The sequence below is a fragment of the Marmota monax genome, unplaced genomic scaffold, assembly GCF_021218885.2.
Source record: "Marmota monax isolate L192 unplaced genomic scaffold, Marmota_monax_Labrador192_F-V1.1 WCK01_AAM20220418_F8-fsc00023, whole genome shotgun sequence".
Classification (NCBI taxonomy): Eukaryota; Metazoa; Chordata; class Mammalia; order Rodentia; family Sciuridae; genus Marmota; species Marmota monax.
In genome coordinates this window covers 2,907,478-2,930,176 of record NW_026692907.1, presented here as the reverse complement: position 1 = coordinate 2,930,176, position 22,699 = coordinate 2,907,478, and the positions used below count along the sequence as shown (strand labels likewise).

The window sequence follows — 22,699 nt, the reverse complement described above, 5'->3', positions numbered from 1 at the left end:
AACTCATAGGTAGTTTCAAGTAATGAAGATTATCTTGCCCCAAACAACAACTGTGCCCCTTGAATAAACACCAATAGTGTTCAACCTCCCCATTTTGTAGATAAGGGATCTGAGGTCTTAGAGAAGGGACTGACTTGCTAAAGATCACCCAGATGTACAGCAGGGCCTCAGACCCAATGCTTCTGTCTATGTCCCCTTCACTGCTTTCTTATGGGTCTGGGAAGCTTGTGAGACATATAGAAAAGGAGTCCAACTAAGTATCTGAGTCAAGCCCTCAAATTGCTGCTTTGTTGTCATAGTTCTTTGTATGCTGTCTCTAAACCCAAATCCCCCTCTCCCTTTCAAAGAGACACAGACTGGAAGTTCAGGTTTGGTAGTTATCTGCATAGAAAATTTTGAGATAGATTAGAGCCACCCTGGCCAAATAACATAAAATGTGACAGAACTCTGAGAGCAAAAACATTAGGAATCTAGTGGAGGAACAGAACCTACAAAGGAAATGAAAATGAAAAAGTCAAATGCAGGCGTAGGCTCAAGATGACAAAAGGAGCTAACAGCAAGCTGTTTTGTTTTTAGTGAAATAATAATCACTTTAGTATTTATTAAATACCTATGTTCATTGGATTTTTGTATATATTCCTTGACTATTCCTTGATAATATAAATAAAACTGAGTTCCAGGTAGCAAAGCCCATTAAAAGTCTCTCAGGCCAAGCTACAGCTGTGGAGGCCATGTGATATAGTTGTGGCAGGTAAATTATGACAGTACTCTAAGCACTGTCAGTCACTCCTTAGTAAGTCTGGACAGGGCACATAGAATTATATTTGGTGGTTTAACATTCCTGAGCAGAAATTTTTCCAAAAGAAAAACAACAACAAACAAACATACAAAATACAAGGGGGCTTGTCCTACCTGCTAGAAGACATATCTAAAAGCCAGAATAATTAGAAGAATGTAGCAGGGATGTGGGAATCAATAAACAGAAATGCGATAGCATACTGGGGAAACAGCAATGGAATAGTCATATAAACTTTGTGGAAGGGCATAGCAAAAAATGATTCATGGGAATCCCAGGATAGACCTCTTTGGAACTGTCTGCTGTCGCAGTATTTGCACATTTGCTCTAGTCTCAGATCCCCTCTCACCTTCAGAGACTCAATCGTGGCCTGCTTGTAAATCTTTCCTCCAGGATCTTTCTTTTGTGGGCTATTCTGGATTCTAGGCGTTCGAATGACGAATTTATCCATCGTTAGGGGATTCCAACTACCTTCTTGTGCTCACAGCGTTTTCTGCTTAAGAAAGAGAGCAGATTGTAAAACTTCATCAAGGCTGCCATGATGTGTGTGTTCCCCAAAGTAAAACGACTGGGTTTTCTGGAAGCACTCCTGAATCGTGGTGATTCTTGGACGGTATTAACAGGAAGTAAGAGTTCTTGGGGGCGGGGGAGGGACTCTGCCTAAGACCTGAAACTATACAGAAAGTCTACTTCCTGGGTTAGGAGGGTCCTAGCTTCCAGAAGCGCAGGCAGTAGAGGGGATCCCGATCTCGGGGCAAGCGGCCTGAAACTATCTTCCAACTTAGGAAGGTCGTGGCAGGGTTAGGGTCAGGGTTGTTAAACAACTACCCCACCGCAGCCCCGATCCCAAAGGTTGACTTAGTGACCAGCAACGACCTCCTCTAGGCCTGGCAGGGTCCTCACAGTAAGCAGCCATCTCCAGGAAGGACTGATCAATGGTCAGAGGAGTCCAACCACGACTGTCAGGCTCCGGACCCCGAGGGAGGAAAGGAACCACCCTCTCTGCCCCTACCCCGCACTCAGGAGCGCGGGAAAGGACACCCACCACGAAAAGCAGCCCTGACAGCACCTGCGCCTCCAAAGAGCGCCCAGCGAAAACCCCGCCAGCCGCGAGCGTCGGAGCTATAAGCTCGCTCGCCTGCTCAGCCGCCCAGTCCCCTGAAGGCTGCGAACCACACTCCCCAGAATGCACCGCGAGGGGCGGGCGGGGCGCCCAGGGCGGTAGCCGTCCCCGGGAGCCGCTCCCCTCCGGCACGCCGCCCGACACCGCGAAGAACTACAAGCCCCAGCCTGCCCCGCGAGGGGCGGAGCCGGCGCCGCTCCGCGCCGAAAATCGCGATGCTTGGGCCCACCTCCCCACGCCGGCCTAGAGGTTCCTAATCCCGGAGGTGGGGCCCGCGGCGGCAATTTCGGGTAGGCTCAGGCGGAGCCGAGGCCGCGGCTGAGGCGGAAGCTGCGGCCGGCGGGGCGGGAAAGGGGCTGGCCCGGAAGGAGGAGAAACCCTGAAAAGAAAACAGCAACAAGAGGAGCTGCTCTGACAGAGGGGAACAAAATGGCGGCGCCGAAGGCGAGCCTCTGGGTTCGGGCTCAACTGGGGCTCCCGCCGCTGCTGCTGCTGACCATGGCCCTGGCCGGAGGTTCCGGGACCGCTGCGGCTGAAGCGTTTGACTCGGTCTTGGGTGATACGGCGTCCTGCCACCGGGCCTGCCAGTTGACCTACCCCTTGCACACCTACCCCAAGGTAGGGCCCGTCCAAACCGGGCTTCCACCTTTCCCAGGCCTCCCATCTCGGCTCCCCACACCAGTGTCGGCTCTGGGACCCTGGCGGTGAATCCGCCCTAGAGCCGCGATCTGCCCCTGTAGCCCCTGTTTTCCTCCTTAACCCCGCCTGCACCCCGTTCCTGCTTTTCATTACCGGAAGTTTGTGCTGCACTACTCGGTGATAGGCTGGGGGCCCCCACGCTGAGAAGGAACCGGTCGCTTTCCTGTGGGTGCTTGACAAGCGGCAGCAGAGTCGAACACTGGCGAGAAGGAGGATGCGGGTGATGACTGCGGGTCCTCGCCTGCAAGGAGCGCAAGGGGGGTGGGGAGGGAGGCGCCGATGCACGAGTCCGCGGAAGACTGACACCCATGTTTATTGAGCGCCTCTGTGGTTCGGGAGTGCAGAGTGGGGAGTCGGACAAGTAGACAATTTATTTCACTATAGTCTGAAAAGTGTTAAGCAGCCCCAGGAGTCGTGAGACGTCCAGAAAGGGCTTCCGCCTGTGTTGGCATGTTGCCCATAAGACCTGGAATGTCTTAGAGAAGCACCAGTTAGGTTTCTGCCTTCGAAAACAAAAACCAACAAACTACTCAGTGTGCGGAAGATGGAATCTGTTGGGTGGTAAAGATTAGACTGTCCTCAGAAGGGTGTTCACAGTTTAAGAGAGGGCCACCCTACTCGCACTTCCTGCCCCCTGCCCCATGTCCTTAGCCCCTAGCTCCTAGCTGCTGCCTTTCCTTTAATTTCATCCCACTTCTCAAATTGTTTTTCGGCCTCTTAAGAAGTCTGTTTACTCAGCATTCTAAATTGCTTGACAACTCTCCCCACACCTTCCCCATATATAATTTGGGTATATTCTCCCCCACACTTTACTTTATAAGTGCTTTTGCTGATGTTGCTGGGCTCTCTTTTCCCTCGTTTTCCCTTCATCTCTTGAATGCTATTTGCTTAACCGATGTGGCTTGTCTTCTTTGCACTCTTCAACTACAGAGTGGCTATGAAGACAATTCCAGTGACATTTACGATGTTCCATATTGGGAAGTGTTTTCAGGTCTTTGAAAAAGTCCCAAATGCTGTTACTTTCTGTACTTTGTTTACTTAATTGCATGAGGATTATCAATTTTTAAAAAAGCATAGAAGATGAGATTATTCTAAAACGTTCAGAGTGCAAGATATTAATTGAGAGAAATGAGAAATTAAGACTTCCAGACTTAAGTCAATGAATACTGCCCCTAACTACACTATTATCTTCTTACAAACAAATTTCACATCATTAAGAGGCTACTAAGAAGAAACTCATTAATATTGATTTGGCCTAGAATTAGGTCAAGACTTACTTTGTATTGTTCTAATGTTTGTTTTCTTTTTTGAGATTTTCCTAGCAAATATGTAGTATGGGGCAGAATGCTGGGAAAATAAATAATTTGAAAGGATATACATACTGGGAACCTTTCCGTTTTTTAAATAGCCACTGTTTTCTAACAGTTAGTGTTTTATTGATAAGTCATGTTTATTCATTCATTAAAGAATTCTTACCAGGAACCCTAAATCTTATGGCTCCCTAAATATCCTGGACTTAAAATTTATTGACTCTCTACTATCTGTTAACCTGTATGATGGGGAATTTATGTTATTGTATTCTCTAATTCTCAAAACAGTCCTGCAAAGTAGTGTTTGACAAGTAGTGTTTTAAAATTAAAACTAGGAAAGGTTAAGTGACTTACCGAAGGTCCTATGACAGAGAAGTAGTGGAATAAGAATTCAGTCATCAAACTGTTGCCCTGTGCTGTCACCTATTAATAAAATTGCATTACAAGTATATAATGTATTTATTTCACTGATTTCTATTGGCCTTTCAGCAAATTATAATGCTTTGCCATTCAAGAAAAAGCGGTGTGTGTTATAAGAAATTAGATGAATTTATAAGCTCACATAGCCTCTTCTGGTCTGATACTTTTAACTGGCACATACAAGAGCTTAATAAATGCAACTAGAACTGAGGTCCAAAAACCTTTGAGGTTTAATAATAAAACTTATTTGATACTAGATCTGCAGCCATCTCTTATGTATTGTTCTGCTGCATTAATTTTACTAATTCTTCTGCTGGAAAGAAATGCATACCATTGTATTCCATTAGTTGCTAACTGGTATATGCACATGCTGTTTCCTTATTAGGTGCCTGCCAGTTTGTACACAGTGGACCACACAGTAAGTTGAAGGGGCTTCCCTGTATGCACTAGTCTGTTTTGAAAACTATATGTATTTATCATAGAAAAAAAACCTGTTGAAAACACTGTTGTTAGTATTATTAAGCAATTACTATTTTTCAGTAATGAAGAACCATACGTCCATCCTATTTTGAGCTCCCACACGTGTACAGTGATACTTGTAATTATTGTTTCTTATTTTTAAAATCTATTATATTTAATATTACCATTTGTTAAGTACGCTCTATGTCTCAGGCACTGTGCTAGGAATAGCTGTCTTCTAGAATTATTGAGGAGTTTGGAGATAATAGCTATTGTCTCCTTTTGTAATGAGAAAGCTGAGATTTTGACAGGTAAAGTAACTTGTGCTGTTACTTCCTTAAATGGTTTGATTTAGGTCCAACTATTGCAGTAGCTTTTTCTGTATGTCACTCTGCTCTTGTTTGTGTTTGCAGTTAAAGTAAGTCAAACTTAAGCAATTCTTTTACATAGCATTTTTATACATGTATACCTCACTTTATTGATAGGCCTTTGTGACCCATTTGCCCCCTGAAGCTAGTCACTATAATCCTAAGATTTAAACACCATGTGGCAGAAGCACACCTTTGGTCATAGGGTACTGCTTACTTCTTTCTCTCTTTGTTAGGTTTCTGATTATGTCACTGTCATTTTTATTTTCAATTTTTTTCCCCACAAATTGTGACCACAGAATATGGGAAAAGGATGATAGTTTTAGCTACTAGATGTTTTTCTTGGTATCCCTTTTAAAATTAAGAATTAAACTTCTTTATGTTGTACAAATGTTGGGTGTTACTTCGCTCCTTTCATTTTTTTTTTCTTTCAGTTATAAAAGTCATTGGATGGTTTAAAATAAATCCTACTAACTTTACTTTCTTCTTGACCTTTTTTTACCTGAGAAAAAAAATCTTACTTTTTGGTAATCCTCCCTGTTCTTGATCTCCCTAGGAAGAGGAGTTGTATGCTTGTCAAAGAGGTTGCAGGCTGTTTTCAATTTGTCAGTTTGTGGATGATGGAATTGATTTAAATCGGACCAAATTGGAATGTGAATCTGGTAAGAAGCTATATAGAACATTGGTGTTTTCTTTGAGTTGTGTTATGTTTTTATGCATTTTCCTTAGAAAATGACATACTGTTTAAACTGGTCATCCAACATATTGTAGTTATTATGAATTTAGAGTTTTTAGGGTGTTTCTAGAAATTTCATGGGCTTTAAATTTCATCTGTTTGTTGAGACATTATTTATTTTGTACTATGGATCGAACACCTTTGTTTAAATATTCTGTTTAGACAAATGCAGCAGTAATTACTCTACCTGTAATTCATCATTACCTTTTCAGAGGTAGTATAATTTTCCTAAGCCTTTGAATCACAGGTTGGTTGACTTAACTTGAAGGCTTTTACTGAATCTGGCTTTTTTTAAAAAAAAATTTATTAGTTACTGACGGACCTTTATTCATTTGTTTATATGTGGTGCTAAGAATTGAACCCAGTGCCTCACACATGCTAGGCAAATGCACTACCACTTGAGCCACAACCCCAGCCCCTGAGTCAGGCTTCTGACTCAGTATTTAATAGTATATTCTTTGTTGGTCATGCTAGTGCTAGTAAAAGAAGTAACCAGAGGCTTTGTTACCAGTTGAATCACTGTTCTTTCCTTTTGCTAGAAGAGTTGTTTTTAATAAAATAAATCTATAGGGGCTCTCAGCACCACATAAAAATAAGTAAATAAAATAAAGGTATTGTGTCCAACTAAAATTAAAAAATAAATATTTTTTAAAAAATAAAAATAAATAAATAAAATAAATCTATAATCAGGGCTCAGTGGACATTTATAAATAAGTGTAATGGAATTTCCCTAATCAGTACAGTTTATTCAGTGTAGAATATCACCTATCACCACACCAAGGCTCATATCCAGTCTTCTGTATTGTAAACTCATTTTTATGGCTCAGTCTTCTAATTGGCCATCTTTATATTTGCTTAATGCTGTTCAGCTTAATATCTAGCACCTCTGAGTTTACAAATTCATGACTGAATTGAGAAGAAAAACACAATTATTATATTGATGAAATGTTGTATCACAAGAAAAAAATGGCTTCAATGAACAAAATGGAGAGAATATGTCTGGTAAAGGGCCAGTTTAATTTTAGAGTCACCTACTAGACAACATTTCCTAGTTCAGTTTTCTTAGAATTTAGGGCGTTAAACTAATTGATTTATTTTATTTTTCCCTTGCCATTCTGATACCCTTGTTTCTCAACTAAGTGATCCGTTTATTAACAGTAATCTCAAATACTTATATAAATCACTTATTATTTCATCAACCTGAGGTAGGCAGTGGTATTTCTATTTTAGATTTTTAGAAATCAATGATCAGAGGTTAAACACCTCATTTTGTTACAACAAATGATGGAACTAAGACTTTGAATGACATCCTCAGGACACCAGTTCATGCTTTTCCCCTATATGATTGCCATCATATAGCCAGAACCTGGATGTATAATTAATAGATTATTACATGAAACATTTGACTTGTGGAAGGGAGATAATATGGAGTTCTATTAAAATATTACATTTCCTACTATTATCAAATTTGGAAATTCATGTTGATGAAATACTTATTTAGGTATAAGAAATTTCTTTATAAAATGCCAAATCCTTTTTTTTTCTCTTCCTATCCATTCTCTTTTCATCCCCTGTCTCTTTTTAAATTTGACTGTTTTTCTCTTTCAGCATGTACAGAAGCATATTCCCAATCTGATGAGCAATATGCTTGCCATCTTGGTTGCCAGAATCAGCTGCCATTTGCTGAATTGAGACAAGAACAAGTATGAAACCATATTGCCTTTCAAAATTGCCTGCTCCATAGTTCTGACTTGTATTGGTTGAAGTGCTTATTACCCACTTGATCCTATTTTAAGTATTGTATTTTACATTTAGTTTTCATCAAACAAATTATATTTACAAATGGAAGTCAGTTGAATGACTTCTAAACAATGCTTTTCTGTTAAAAATTACATTTACTTCTATATTTTCATTTTGTTTCTTATGTTCGGTAGAGATATCCAATTTTACATGTGAAAAAACTGAGCATAAGAGAAATTAGTATCTGAGTCCTTTTTTTGCATCCCAGTTGCCATTACCTTAAGTCAGCTAATCATTGTTTTATATCAATATTGGCTAAATTATTTTTCACAGTTTTTCCACTTTAACCGGGTCTAGATATTTGTTTTTTCTAAATGCAAATATTATGTCATTCTCCTGTCTTACATAATTCAGTAGTTCCCAAATACATATAGGTATAATTTCAAATGATTATCACAGCCTAGCTCCTGATTACTTCTCCAGTGTCATCTCTTAAAGTTCCCTACTCCTCATACTCTATACTCCAAACATACTAGAGGAATAGTTCTTAATTTTATTAATTTTTACATAGGAAATATATGTTGCTATTCTTCTACTCCCCATTTGTGAAAAGTTTTCTGTGTCAAGCACTCAATTTTCCTCCATTTTGTAGGCAAGGTTATCAGTATGGAGGAATTTTATGCATGTAAAGGAATATACATATTTACGTAGATACAAGTATAAATGAAGAGCTTGTACTCATTTTTCCACTATATAATATTCCATATAGGTGTATCATTTATGTAAGCAATCCCTTATTTGTAAATGTGGGGGTTTTTTTTAAATCTTTTTATTTTATAAATGATATTCTATATTGTGCACATTTGTGAATATACCTATAGACTAAAACCATAGGTATAGAATTACTGAGTTAAGAGGTATGTGCATTTTTAATTTTGAGAAAAAGAGCAACATATTATGAAAAATCTACCCTTTAAAGTGTATAATTCAGTGATATTTAATATATTCACAAAGTTGTACAAACATCATCATCATCTAATTCCAAAATATTTCATTACTCTCAAAAGAAATCTCATACCCATTAGCAGTCACTCTCCTTCTGTCCTCTCCCCAACCCTTGGCAATCTATTGTAGTTTTAATTTGTATTTCTCTTAACCAACGTTAAGCATATTTTTAACTGTTTAAGAGCCATTAAACATTTCAAGTGTTTTAAGTTCCTTTTCTGCTTATTGTGTACATACTAAACAGTTCTCAAGTTATGACATGCTATTTCATGTCTGTTCCTTCTACTTCCCATGTGCCTGGTGAATCCTTGACTGTAGACAATGTCATTTCTTTACGAAACCTTTTTATCTACCCCTCACCCCAGTTGTGTATGTATATATACTCACTGTTTATACATACAAACTACCCCTCTCACTGTATGTACGTATCAACCTGTGTTGAAACTCTGTTTTATATAGATTATACAGATAAAACATAGATATTCATTGATGATTAAAACCACACATGATCCCCAGTCTGTTTGAATTTATAACCTCAATAAAATGCTTATTCAGTGAATCATTGAAAGAGTTCTCAACTATTAAATGGGAAAATTGGATCCTGAATATAGATCTTCTGATTCTAAAAAACTGTTCTAAATATCCCATAATGCCTTAGTGTTATTTCACACTAAGGAGCCCAGTGCTGCTAAATAAGTCAGAATTAGATAGGAGGTGATACCAATTATGTTAAATCTATCAGTAGCACCTACTACATATACTTAACCCTAAAATAATCTCCTCACCCTATTCTATTACCAGATTCTCACATGTTATGCATATATTCTTTTAGTTGATTTTTTCCTTATTTTTATTAATGTTCGTAATAGCATGATTTATTCTACATGAAAGCATTAAAGATGAGAATGGTATGATTTGTCCCCTCTCATTCTACCTCTGAAGACCTTATTAGTCTGTATTTAATCAAATCTTAAAAGTCAATATTTTTGAATCTGACTCAAAAGCCTGCTATTGTGTTAGAGGGGACAAGTAGCTTATGTGTTTGGTGCAATTAAAGAAGCCTGGAATTTTAGGCTTTGCCATTAATTAATTTGCATAGGTATCTAAAAGTTTAATGCTAATGATTATGGTGAAATCGTGTAATTATTTATTCCATATCCCAGTAAGGATTTGAGGAATCTTGAACATACATATATAATGTATTTCTCATTATTTAAATTTTTTGTTTGTTTAGCTCATGTCCCTGATGCCAAAAATGCATCTCTTGTTCCCTCTAACTCTCGTGAGGTCATTCTGGAGTGACGTGATGGACTCTGCACAGAGCTTCATAACCTCTTCATGGACTTTTTATCTTCAAGCTGATGATGGAAAAATAGTTATATTCCAGGTAACAACCATGTTTCATAGATTCATCTAAATAACAACAGTAAATGTATTGTTCTTAAAGAATGTCTTGGCATATAACCATATACTCAGTCACTTACAAATACATGTGATCAAATAATACTTATTTGGCCTTCATAAAAATAGGGGACATGAGAACACTGTGTAATTTGCCCTTTCTTGTGCTCCTAGAAGCCCTATCTAAAGCCTTTTTGTTCTTATCTAATTGGAACTTTGAGTCATCTAAAATTTTTGGTAGTTAAATTGATAAAATTGAAATCTTTAGATATTGGAAATAAGAATAATTAATATATTTTGCATGTAAACAGTGGCAGATAGCATACAGATATTAGAGGAAAGTAATATGACATAATATTTAGTTGTTTATAATTAAAAATATGCTTTTTCTCATAATTCTTTTAAGAGAACTTGTGGGAAAACATTTTTCTTATTAGAGATAACTTTTCCTCTCATGTACCATGTGATTTGATAATAGCTGCTGTTCCTAGAAAATTCAGTTACACTAGGCATTTTATATATGCAGTTATCCCTGAGTTAACTATGGGGGATTTGTTTATTCCTGAGTTGTCTATGAGGGATTTGTTCCAGTAACTTCTGTGGATACTAAAATTTTAAGATGCTCTAGACCTTTATATAAAATGGTGCAGTATTTGCATGTAGCCTACACAACCCTCTCATGTACTTAATAATGTGTCATGTGTCACTTAATAATGGGACACAGTCTGAAAAATACATGATCAGGCAAGTTCTTTGTTGTGGAAACCTCACAGTGAGTACTTAAACTAGAATGGCTAAAACATGACTACATGCTACGGTCATGGGACCACCATCAAATATGCAGGCTGTTGTTGAACAGTGCATTACTACATTTTAAATCATCTCTAGGTTACTTATAATATCTAACGCAGTGTAAGACAATGTAAATAGTTGTTATACTGCATCATTCAATGACAACAGGGAAAAATCTGTACTTTTTCAGTACAGATTTTTTCCAAATATTTTTGATCCATGATTGGTTGAATCCATGATTGCAGAATCCAAAGAAGTGAAACCTATGGATGATATATGGAAGTTAACTATATTATCTCACATCTTCAAACAACTTTATGAGGTTATATTATCTCTATTTTATTGATGAGGCAACTGTGAGTTTAGCTTGTTTTTAAGGTCATGTTGCCAGTTAAGTGACGGAATTAGGCTTCAAATGCAGGGTACTTTAGCTCCAAGGCAAGTATACCACATTACCATGCTGTCTTCCATTTAATTCCATAAATTCCTCAAATTTGCCAGTCAATAAATTATGTTGTGACACTGTCTTCCTCTTAGATAATATGGTATACCTTTTAATTATTGCCATTTAAGCGGTTTACTGAATGGCTAGTATGTCGTTTTGAGCACTATCCTAAGCTTGGGTCCCCTGTACCTAATAAGGTGGTAAGTAAAACACAGAAATTTTCTGACTTTATATTTATGGGCATGGTGGTACATGCCTATAATCCCAGCAACCTGAAAGGCTGAGGCAGGAAGATTGCAAATTTGAGGCCATCCTTGGCAATTTAGGGAGACTTATGTCTCAAAATAGAAAATTAATAGGGCTGAGGATGGGGCTCAGTGGTAGAGCATTCGCCCAGGATGTGTGAGGCCCTGGCTTCAATCCCCAGCACTGAAATAATTAGTTCATGAGCAAATTCTGTGTTCTTAAGCTACGTAATGCCATTAAAACTTAAGTTGACTGAGAATGGAGCCCTCACTTGTTCCTCATTAGATGTGAGATTAGCTGTTCTCTGTAGAATTTGTGTCAATTTGACTGTAAATAGGATAGAGGAACCCCATTTCAGAGAATTAGAGCTATATAAAAGATGGAAAATATGGAGTATTTGCCTACAGTTTATGAATTGTTAATACTTTGAAAAGAAAAAAATAAATATGTGTTTAGCCAAAAGTTTTTGTCAGCTGAGTTATTCCTGATCAACTAGAGTTAGAAATTATTTTTACAGGTTCTGGTGTTTAATGCATAATTTGCCTCTTGCTCTCTCTCTGGCTCACTTTATTTGGTCAGAAAATTAAACTGCCTAAATAGTTGATGATTTCAGAAATCTGTTTCTTTGCAAAGCATTAGATCTAATGTCAGGAAATGCAATTAAAACATATTATAATTAATATGTTTTATACCAGACTTCTGTTACATTTTCTCAGCTGAAGTGTTTATAGAGATAATATGTTATAGAACTTGCTGTGGAAAAAAAGTTTAAGAAAGACAAATGACTTAACTGCTTTCATTATCATTTTAGTCTAAGCCAGAAATTCAGTATGCACCACAGTTGGAGCAGGAACCTACAAATTTGAGAGAATCATCTCTAAGCAAAATGTCCTGTAAGTTTTATTTTAAATGGCTTGGATAAAAACATTAGTAGTCAAATCTGGTTATAGTAGGGTTGATTTTCCACCTGCATATTTCTAATTTACTAGGTCTGGGAGAGGATCAGAGAATTTGAGTTTCTACAAGTTCTATATTTTGCTGATGCTGTCATCTTGGGGACCACACTTGTGAACCCCTGTTTTTAAAACCTTTAGGTTGTTTCATTTTTTGAGTATGCACTAGTGAAATATTCTGGTATTTCCCAACAAATTAACCAAATATTAAAACTAACTATCTCCAAAGTATGAGTTCCTTATTCTATTCTATTCTATTTATATAATTTTTTTTAGTTGTAATTGGACACAATATCTTTATTTTATTTATTTATTTTTATGTGGTGCTAAGGCTCAAACCCAGGGCCTCACACATGCTAGGCAAGCACCCTACCACTGAGCTACAACCCCAGCCCATATAGTTTTATTTTCATATTAGAAGTGAATTTTGGGGCTGGGATTGTGGTAGAGTCCTTGCCTAACACATGCAAGGCCCTGGGTTCGATCCTCAGCACTACATAAAAATAAATAAATAAAATAAAGGTATTGTGTCCAACTAAAACTAAAAAATAAATTTTAAAAAAAAGTGAATTTAACTCATAGGATCATAAGACATCAAGTTAAAACACAGCTTCCTTTTTAAATTTTACAGACTACCAAGCCAGGCACATTCCTATAGTTCCAGGTACTCAAGAGTCTGAGGCAGGGGGATCACAAATTCAAGGCCAGCCTGAGCAACTTAGTGAGAATCTTTCTTTATTATAAAATAAAGTATAAAAAGGGTTGAGGATGTAGTTCAGTGGCAGAGCACCCCTTGATTTAATCCCCAGTACAAATAAATAAATAACCTTACTTTAAATGCTGATTTAATTAACTTCTGATTATATTGGCAGATAGGAACTGTGGACAATTATAGCACATAACATACACAAGACCATCTTTTAATTAGGCTAGAATAAACCAAATTCTGTCATTCAAGCCTACATGTAATTAAACAGCATCAATGTCAATAAGAATTTGAAAATAAGAAAACCTTTTATGTGGTAGAATAGCCATTTGGTTTTTGATGTACCAAAGGAACTTGCAAGCATATAAAATGTGTTAAGATTACACATATAAAAACTGTTGAATATCTGTGCAGTGAGTATATCTAGAGGTAAACATTTGAGACTAGCTTTTAGAATATAGGATGTAATAAATTTGTACTATTATTTCAGCAGATCTACAAATGAGAAGTGCTCAAGCACACAGGAACTATCTTGAGAATGGAGAAAGCGATGGCTTTTTAAGATGCCTCTCTCTGTATGTATGCCTCTTTTTGTGTACAGAAGATAAACTAAATGTTCTATTTTTTTTAATTGATGCATAGTTGTACAAATGTATGAGGTACAAAATGATATTTTGATATATGTATACATTGCATAATAATCAAATCAGTAATTAGCATACCACCTCAAATCTTTATCATTTCTTTGTGGTGAAACATTCAAAACCCTCTGTTCTAGCAATTTTAAAATGTATAATACATTATCATTAACTCTATGCAATAAAATGCCAGTACTTACTATAACTGTGTACCCCTTGACCAGCCTCTTCCTAGCTCCTCCTCTCCCATGTTACTTTAGTGAAATCCAAGCAGATTGTTTTGTTTTCCACAGTGTAAGAGCATTCTACTTGTTAGGATTCCTTGATTAATGTTAAAAAATGTGCTTCTCTAGATATTTAAATGAAGTTCTAATTTAAAATATGTCTGAATGGTTTTGGGATCTGATTTTGTTGTTGTTTTTATGTGAATGGCCAGATATGAGGCTAGAGGAGACAGATAAAGACTATAAGAAAGGCTTGGGCTGGGGATGTGGCTCAAGCGGTAGCGCGCTCGCCTGGCATGCATGGGCCCGGGTTCGATCCTCAGCACCACATACAAACAAAGATGTTGTGTCCGCCAAAAACTAAAAAATAAATATTAAAAAATTCTCTCTCTCTCTCTCTCAAAAAAAAAAAAAAAAAAGGCTTTGTATCCTACACTATGAAATGTCATCTCTAAGCCAGGGATTTTTAAGTATGACAAGGAAAACAGGAGACAGGAGTAAAGGGTACCTTATTCTTTCTTAGGAAGGACTGTTGAGCTTTCTGAGGGTAAGAAGAGGATTTTATCAAGTGTACATGCTTGCACTCCTCCAAGGCATTCTAATATGAGTCTTCTTATCTTCTCTCCTCCAAGGCATTCTAATATGAGTCTTCTTATCTTCTCTGCTGCCTTCCCCACAAAGGTTGGGGAGTGGGGGGGGTTGTGTCACAGTGGGCTATGTCACTTACTGATTGTTTTCTCCTGTGTCAGATACCAGACCAAGCACTTCTATACAAGTCTTAACAGGTCTGTTTCACAATGTGTACACTCTAATGGGCTGTTCTGTCTCAAATATAATGCTACAGTTGTTCAAACTGTGTGCTTCCTACAGTTTCTTAGCAGGTTTTATCACATATTAATAATGTTATATGGCACTTTAAATTAATACCTTTTCTAAACAAAATGTTTAAAGACTATGTAAGAAATGAGGGTTTAACTTTAAATTTCTTCTTCCTTTCATTTATAAACCTGCTTTTGACTTGTGCAAAAAAGAAAAAGACAGTTTTTCTCTTGCATTTATTTAGGTTGTTTTTGGTTTTCGGTTTATTATTTATTTTGCAGTTTTAAATTTGTAGAAACTTAAATAATTGCCTAATCTAAAATTATAATTGATTCTCAATAGTACATTACCTGGCATTTTTGCAGGGGGGTGGGGTGGGGGTAATGGAGATTGATCTTTGGGGTGCTTTACTCTACTGAGCTACCTTCCCAACCTTTTTTCTTTTTTATTTTGAGACAGAATCTCACTCAGTTGCTGAGGTTGGCCCTGAACTTAAGTTTTTTTCAGATAAAGTGTCTTCCTATTAAATGTATGAAGTATATTACTGTTTATGGAAGTCCAGGACTGTCACAAATTTGACCAAAATAGGCAGACAAGAACCAGACAGAAGTGGCAAAATAATCAAATATAATTTTCAGGAAGAAGCCTCTATGTGAAGGATAAATTAAAGGATCAGGCTGGAGAGCTTTGGTAAGTCAGCAAGAAATTACAAGGCCTGAACTAGGGCTGTTGATAAGCAGAACAGGAGATAACAGAGATAGTTGAGACTCTATGATGTAGGGATTTCTTTGTTATTGAGGTTGAGGAAGAAGATGAACTTTAAGATTAGCCCTGGTTTTCTTTTCTTCTCTTTTTTCCCCAGTATTAGAGATGGATCCTAGAGCCTCACATGTGCTATGTAAGCACTTTACCACTGATCTACATCCCTAACCTTTTTACTTTATTTTGAAAAAGGGTCTCACAAAGTTGCCATGGCTGGCTTCAGTCTTGGGATCCTCCTGCCTCAGTCTCCCGAGTAGCTGGGATTATTAGGTTTGTGCCTCCATGCCTGGCTGGGCCCCAGTTTTCTGTCTTTAACAAGTTGCTAGTGCAATCCAGTTATCAGGTGTATCCTCATTCATAGAAATAGATTCCGTAGTTCTCAGAGTAGGGCTGAATCATATAGAGAAAAGTAGGTGTTTTTTCCATTAAAAATATATCTTACTCTTTTTAAATTGGAATGCTTTAAGGCATAACAGTAAATTTCCCTGCTTTTTAATACAGTACATTCTCCAAAATCCACCTCTTTTGCTGGGAGACAATGTCTGGGTATACTATTTCTTTGGTATGTCCAAGAGTTGACAAACCATTAAGTGAATGGATTATGTTGGTAAGTACAGATATTTATTAGGTAGGATCTGATGAGCAGAAATGTGAAAAATTAGACTACCATATTGATACCCAAGTTTCTCCACTTCCTCTTGAAGGTGAGGTCTGCACAAGCTACAGGTCTCTGCAGTGGAGAAGTGTTGCATCTCTTAATGGCCATGCCTTCCAGTGTTGCAACAGACCCCAGCAGCTCACCATCAGTTTCTTCTTTCTGAGTTCTTGTCTTATGAATGGAAGAATGAAATCCATAGGCCAGGATGAATGAGTGTAAGATTTAGGCATGTAGGATTTATTGAAGAATAGAAATAAGAACAACTCCCACAAGTTGAGAGGGGACGGAAGAGAGTTGCCACCTAAGTGTACTAGTCTAGGGGTTTATGTAGCACTTGGGTCAACACTGTTGGTCCGAATTCATACTAATCAGGGTTTGGAAAAGTACTATTGATTCAAAATTATGCTACTTAAGAGTTTGGAAAAGTACTAATGATATTGGTTAGCCCTGAATCCCATTCAGGGTTGACTTACTTCCATTTTCTCACAAGTCACATATGCTCAGTGGGGGTGGGGGTAGGGTCTGGAGCTGCAGTGCTGTGTGGAGCTGGTGTCCACTGGGCAGTGCTGAGCTCTGGTGGGATGACAGGTCAGTACTCCTTGGCTCACCTGGGGCGTTGGTCTGTACCTCAGGCCCACCATGTGGTTGGTTCCTTGTGCCCAACCCCATGCTGTCTACCTGTGCTTAGGCCTGGCTCTACAGCTCCACCACTCTGCTGCTACGTCTTGGCAGGGACCAGTGGACTGATGCACAGCTTGGCAGCCAATAATATACAGTTTTTCAGAATGAGATTCTTTTCTTTCTTTCTTTTTTTTCCCCTCCATAGTGCTGGGATCAAACCTGGGGCCTCATGCATGGTAGGCAAGTGCTGTACCACGGAACTATAACCCCAGGCCCAGAATTAGATTCTTAAACATTAAAAAAAAAAAAAGCTTGACTTTTTCCTGTTCTTTGAATCTTTTTGTTTTATTTTATTTTAGGTACTGGAGATTGAACCCAAGGGTACTTAACCTTTGGGCCACATTCCCAGCCCTTTTTCTGTTTTATTTTGAGACAGGGTCTTGCTGAGTTGCGTAGAGCCTTAGCCTTCTGAGCTGCTGGGATTACAGGCCAGCACCTCTAGGCCCGGTTCTTTGAATTAAGTCAATTATGAAAAAAAAAATTCTATAGTAACTGATTCTCTTAACTTATCTCTGCCTAAAGATTTTTTAATCAAAATGAAAATACAACTGTCTCTTTATTATGGTATATCATAATGGTTACAAGGTGCCTCAGATGAGTTCTTTTAAATTCAAGAATAAGTAAATTGTAGCAGTTAAATATTTGAATTGTTATAGGTAAGCTGAATTTTGGAAGCCAGTTGTGAATCTGTAAAACAAATGATCATTTTTTAATTTACCTAATTCATAACTTTTTGAGATATTGAGTTTTCCTAAAGTATAATGTAATGCCTTGCAAAAAATAACATGTGACACTTAATATAATTAATTTTTCAACTTATAGGACACTTATTTGCCCTAGAAAGTATTATTAACAATAAAGTAGTTTAATTTTATGTATTTAGTGAAAAGTCAATGTGTTTGATTTTATTATTATCATCATTATTATATTTATGAAAGTTATGTAGCCATGCTACAGAAACTTTAGAAATGGAGGAAAGGACATCATATCACCCTAATGCACTAGTTGCTATTATAATGTTTCCTTCTATTAGCATGTTTTAAAAATACTTTTAGATAGTACACAAAGTCTTAATTATATTAATCAGGTAAGTATAAGGCTGCTTGCCTTTAATTATGTGAAGACTCTTTTGTTTTTTATTTTACCAAATTTTAATATGACCAATTGTTGATTTTTTTTTTTTTTTCCAGTAACTCTGGGTGGATTTTAACCATGACTCTTGTCCTTTCGGTGATGGTGTTGCTCTGGATTTGTTGTGCAGCTGTTGCTACAGCTGTAGAGCAGTATGTTCCCTCTGAGGTAAATTTAATTCTTACCCTTGGGCCATTTTAAGACTGAGCTATATGAAACCATTTTAAGTGCTTTATTTGTTTAACTAAAAAAAAAAAAAAAAACAAGGCTAACAGAATGAGAGAAGATTTGGTGGTTTTAATCTGGTTCAGGTTGGCACATATGAAAATTACAGGTTTGCAACACAAGAATCATTGTTCCTGGTTTTCTATGATGGTAACTACTGTGGTGACGTTAATGTTGATTGCCTTGAGCAAAGTGTCTCTTCCCAGTTCTCTGAGACTGAAAAGAACTATTAGCATTCAGTTTCTAAGGTGGCATAGAGATGACTTGTAGAACCACTTAAAATTTTAAATTAATTGCCACAAATGTTAAGGAGTAATTATTGCTTTAGAAGCAGTAAAACTAGGCTGTTTGATTCTGAGTTGTTGTGTTCTGTAGCTAACCCCTAGAGAGCAAATACTATTGTGACTTCCTTGGTAATTATAATTAAACTGACTCAGGAAATATAACTGCCAAGGTAAAGAATTTTTGTTTGGAGAAAATGCTATAATTTAAAACAAATAACCCAATCAATAAAATGGTCAAGGACCTGAAGAGACACTTCTCAGATGATGTACAATCAGTCAACAAATACATGAAAAAATGTTCATCATCAGTAGCAATTAGAGAAATGCAAATTAAAACCACTCTTAAGATTTCATCTCACTCCAGTCAGAATGGCAGCCATTATGCATACAAACAACAATAAGTGTTGGCAAGGATGTGGGGGAAAAGGAACACTCATACACTGCTAGTGGGACTGCAAATTGATGCAGCCAATATGGAAAGCAGTATGGAGATTTCTTGGAAAATTGGGAATGGAACCACCATTTGACCCAGCTGTCCCTCTCCTCGGTTTATACCCTAAGGACTTAAAAATAGCATACTACAGGGACACAGCCACATCAATGTTTATAGCAGCACAATTTACAGTTGCTAAACTATGGAACCAACCTAGATGCCCTTCAATGGATGAATGGATTAAAAAAAAGTGTGGCCTATATACACAATGGAATATTACTCAGCAATAAAAGAGAATAAAATCATGGCATTTGCAGGTAAATGGATGGAGTTAGAGAAGATAATACTAAGTGAAGTAAGCTGATCCCAAAAAAACAAATAAGGCTGATTTATAGTGGGGTAGGGAGCAGGAGCATGGGAGGATTAGATGAACCCTAGATAGGGCAGAGGGGTTGGAGGGGAAGGGAGGGGGTATGGGGTAATTAACGATGGTAGAATGTGATGATCATTACTATCCAAAGTACATGTATGAAGATACGAATTAGTGTGATTGTACTATGTATATAACCAGAGATATGAAAAATTGTGCTCTATATATGTAATAAGAATTGTAATGCATTCTGCTGTCATATATAAATAGAAAAATTTGCATTAAAAAATCTAAATATAAAAAAATGATGTAATTTGATGATTCAACTTAGCATTCAAGGAAAGAAAGTTATTTATATAACTATAAGGTAATGGTTTTTGACATCAGATCCAACTGAAATAAACTGGAGTTTTCTTCTATCTCCAAAGCACCATAGAAAGAGAGAAAAGAAGAAACGAGGGAAATTAAAATAAAATCTAATAGTCATTGGCATGGTTGAGTAGACACAGGTACCTAGAAAGTAGACTAGGATGGTGTTGATAACTAACATTTAAGTAGTTCTTATAACTCACAAAGTATTTTCATATATTTTGTATGTCAGTACAGTGTCCAGCAGTATTCTACAGCAGGTTTGATCATTCCATTTTATAGATGAATAAACAGGCTTACAGAGTCTAGGTGACCTTTCTGAGATCGCATAACTATGAAAGTGTTGATGCTGGAATGAAGTTTATGTCCTTAGATTAACTCCTGTATTTTTTACTGTATACCATCTTACTATGGCTGATAAGGTGTTTAGTTTAAGTGGCACAATAATAGTTGTATAAAGTGTTAAGGAAAGCAGAGAATGTGCTGTACTGTAAAAGAGGCTGTACTTCTCTAAGAAGATATATTTTCCAAAAAATGTGTGGAAAAAAATCCATTTGGATATATTACTTTTAGGCTTTAACTCTGTAGGTGAAACCATACTTGGCCTAGGTAATAATTTTAAGTACATTTTTTATTATAAAAGTATTGTAATAGTTTAGAAATTTACAAACTACATATTTAAAAAAGCAGGAAAGTCACTCATCGTATCTAGAATTTTGTGTTGCCCTTTTTTTTAGTATAAGTGATTTTTGATACATATTACTGTTTTTATTTCCTGTTTTAGAATATTGTAGTATAAATACTCTACCTCTTTTGGGGTATTTTCTCCTTTGTTCATTATAAAAATAATTTTACATTTTATGTAATGTTAGAGAAATTACTTAGATTTTCATGGCCAAAATCACTTACTTGGAGAAGTTCCCAGTGATCAAATTCCTTATGTGTGCTGATTTTTCTCTTGCAGAAGCTGAGTATCTATGGTGACTTGGAATTTGTGAATGAACAAAAGCTAAGCAGATATCCAGCTTCTTCTCTCGTGGTTGTTAGATCTAAAACTGAAGATCATGAAGAAGCAGGGCCTCTACCTACAAAAGTGAATCTTGCTCATTCAGAAATTTAAGCTTTGTTTTAAAAAGTGTCATAGACACTTAAATTTCCATTCTTCTAGAGCTTTTTAAAATGGTTTCATTGGACATAGCCTTAAGAAATCACTATAAATGCAAATAAAGTTACCCAAATCTGTGAAGACTGTATTTGCTGTAACTTTACCTGTATTTTTTTCCTAGTAATTTAAGACATGGATGTTTGGGGTTGTGTTTTTATTTTACTAATGTCTGTAGCTACTTTGTTAACTGCATTGAATTTTTCTTTTCTTTCTTAGCCAAATTCTACGAGCTGATCATTGTTCTTCCCCACCTCCTGCCACAATACTGTCAGTTCTCTTAGCTAATAAACTGACTACCTAGTAGGATGCTTCTGCTCAAAAATGGCCCACAAACCTGTAATTTGAAATTTAGCAGAAAATACTGTTTAATGACACTACATTTTCAGTTGTATTGAACTGAAATTATTAAAATTTTATTTGAATAATTATATGCTGAAATTTGAGTATCTGATTTGCTTGGTCTTCCCTCCTGCCCTCACCTAACCCAGAAAAGAATTATTAGGTGTTCCATGTCTACTGCTGTGTAAATAGGTAGCCAGGGTTGAAGCAAAAATGAGCCTCTCAGCAGTACATTTAACGTCATTTTGCCCGGGCTGTATGTTTTTGTTAGTGAGTCTTTCCAGAGAACTATCTGTTCTCCATCAGATAGTGTCAAGTATAAGGTAACAATATTTTCAGAGAAAAATTTTCATTTTGACACTAAGAGTTACACTCTTGTAGTACAGAATTAGGTATAAATTTCACTTGACAAAAATTAATATTACCATTCCTTTACCTACAGTAATACAAATGTAAAAATAGGAGTGCTATCAGATATAACAATATGTCAGAATCCAAATCTGATTCAGTATAGTTACACCACAAAATGTGGAATAATTTTGCGAACCAGTGCTTTGCTTAATCAGAGCATGACTGACAGTTACAGTGGTGCCGTTTGACCAGAGTGAGTCACACACTCACCCTACAACCTAGTCTTTAGATTTCTCTGAGTCAGAATACAGTTAAGCAGCTTATCAAGTAAGACTTCTGGTCACAAAATGCAGGCCTTGATTTTTTTAAATAGTTTGTCTAGATTTGGAAGATAGAGGGCTGGAAAGTTTTGAATACATCCAGATGAAGAAGAGAGGAGGGATTGCTAACTTGTCATTGCCAAGAAAACATTCCTTATTTTTGTGAGAAAACAGGGAATAGTTTTTGAGTTACTATTAAAAAAAATTTTTTTTTAAAGCAGGCAAGTTGTCATCTCTCCCATCCATAGTGTATACTTATATTTCTTAATCAGACACGGGTTTAATTGTAAAGCACCCAGTAAAGCAAACTAAGGGGAAAAACATACAGAAGTCAGAGAGCCCACTGTTAAGAAAGGCCTCCCTTATAAAAACAAAGCAATACGAAGAAATAGCTACATAGGAAGAAACCACTATACAATTGTCCCATATTCTTTCACTTCTCTCTTGAAAATGTTGATCCAAGATTGGGGGTGTAGCTCAGTGGTAGAGTGATTGCTCAGCATGCTTGAGGCCCTGGGTTCAGTCCCCAACACAGCAGAAAGTATCCAAGTTTAATCAAACCATTTCTACTCTCGTTTGTAAGAGATAATTCATTGTGTGTGAAAACATTCCTGATCATTATTAACCACTTAGATATTTGTCTCCTTTTACTTTTGGCATGATTAAACCAGACTGAGAATCTTCACCATCGTATATATCCACACAAAATTAGTAATTAAAAAATACCTATG

The 22,699-nt window shown here is 36.9% G+C and overlaps 2 protein-coding genes across 8 annotated transcripts in view; one reads left to right on the top strand and one right to left on the bottom strand.

Annotated features, from left to right (window-relative positions):
- Positions 1-2,852, bottom strand: part of Tceanc2 (transcription elongation factor A N-terminal and central domain containing 2) — a 37,400-nt gene extending 34,548 nt beyond the window's left edge. The window contains exons 1-2 of one of the 4 annotated variants that reach the window (XM_046450974.2): positions 2,712-2,852; positions 1,146-1,289 (exon numbers count right to left, since the gene is read on the bottom strand). In XM_046450974.2, the coding sequence (XP_046306930.1) occupies positions 1,146-1,247 (102 nt within the window). In that variant the 5' untranslated portion in view covers positions 1,248-1,289; positions 2,712-2,852. Of the gene's footprint in view, positions 1-1,145; positions 1,293-1,841; positions 1,991-2,711 lie in introns of those variants that run through there. The other 3 variants (XM_046450971.2, XM_046450973.2, XM_046450972.2) reach the window with 3 other exon arrangements.
- Tmem59 (transmembrane protein 59) lies at positions 2,149-21,386 on the top strand. Of its 4 annotated transcripts, none has more exons than XM_046450968.2 (9): positions 2,149-2,537; positions 4,734-4,766; positions 5,732-5,837; positions 7,520-7,614; positions 9,891-10,043; positions 12,352-12,433; positions 13,693-13,774; positions 18,172-18,280; positions 20,758-21,386. In XM_046450968.2, the coding sequence occupies exons 1-9, from the start codon at positions 2,349-2,351 to the stop codon at positions 20,911-20,913; spliced, it is 1,005 nt and encodes a 334-aa protein (XP_046306924.1). In that variant the 5' UTR covers positions 2,149-2,348; the 3' UTR covers positions 20,914-21,386. The 4 variants fall into 4 exon arrangements, with proteins under 4 accessions (XP_046306924.1, XP_046306922.1, XP_046306926.1 ...); XM_046450966.2 differs by having other exon boundaries at positions 13,690-13,774; XM_046450970.2 differs by lacking the exon at positions 4,734-4,766 and having other exon boundaries at positions 2,152-2,537.
- The last annotated feature ends 1,313 nt before the right edge of the window (positions 21,387-22,699 follow it).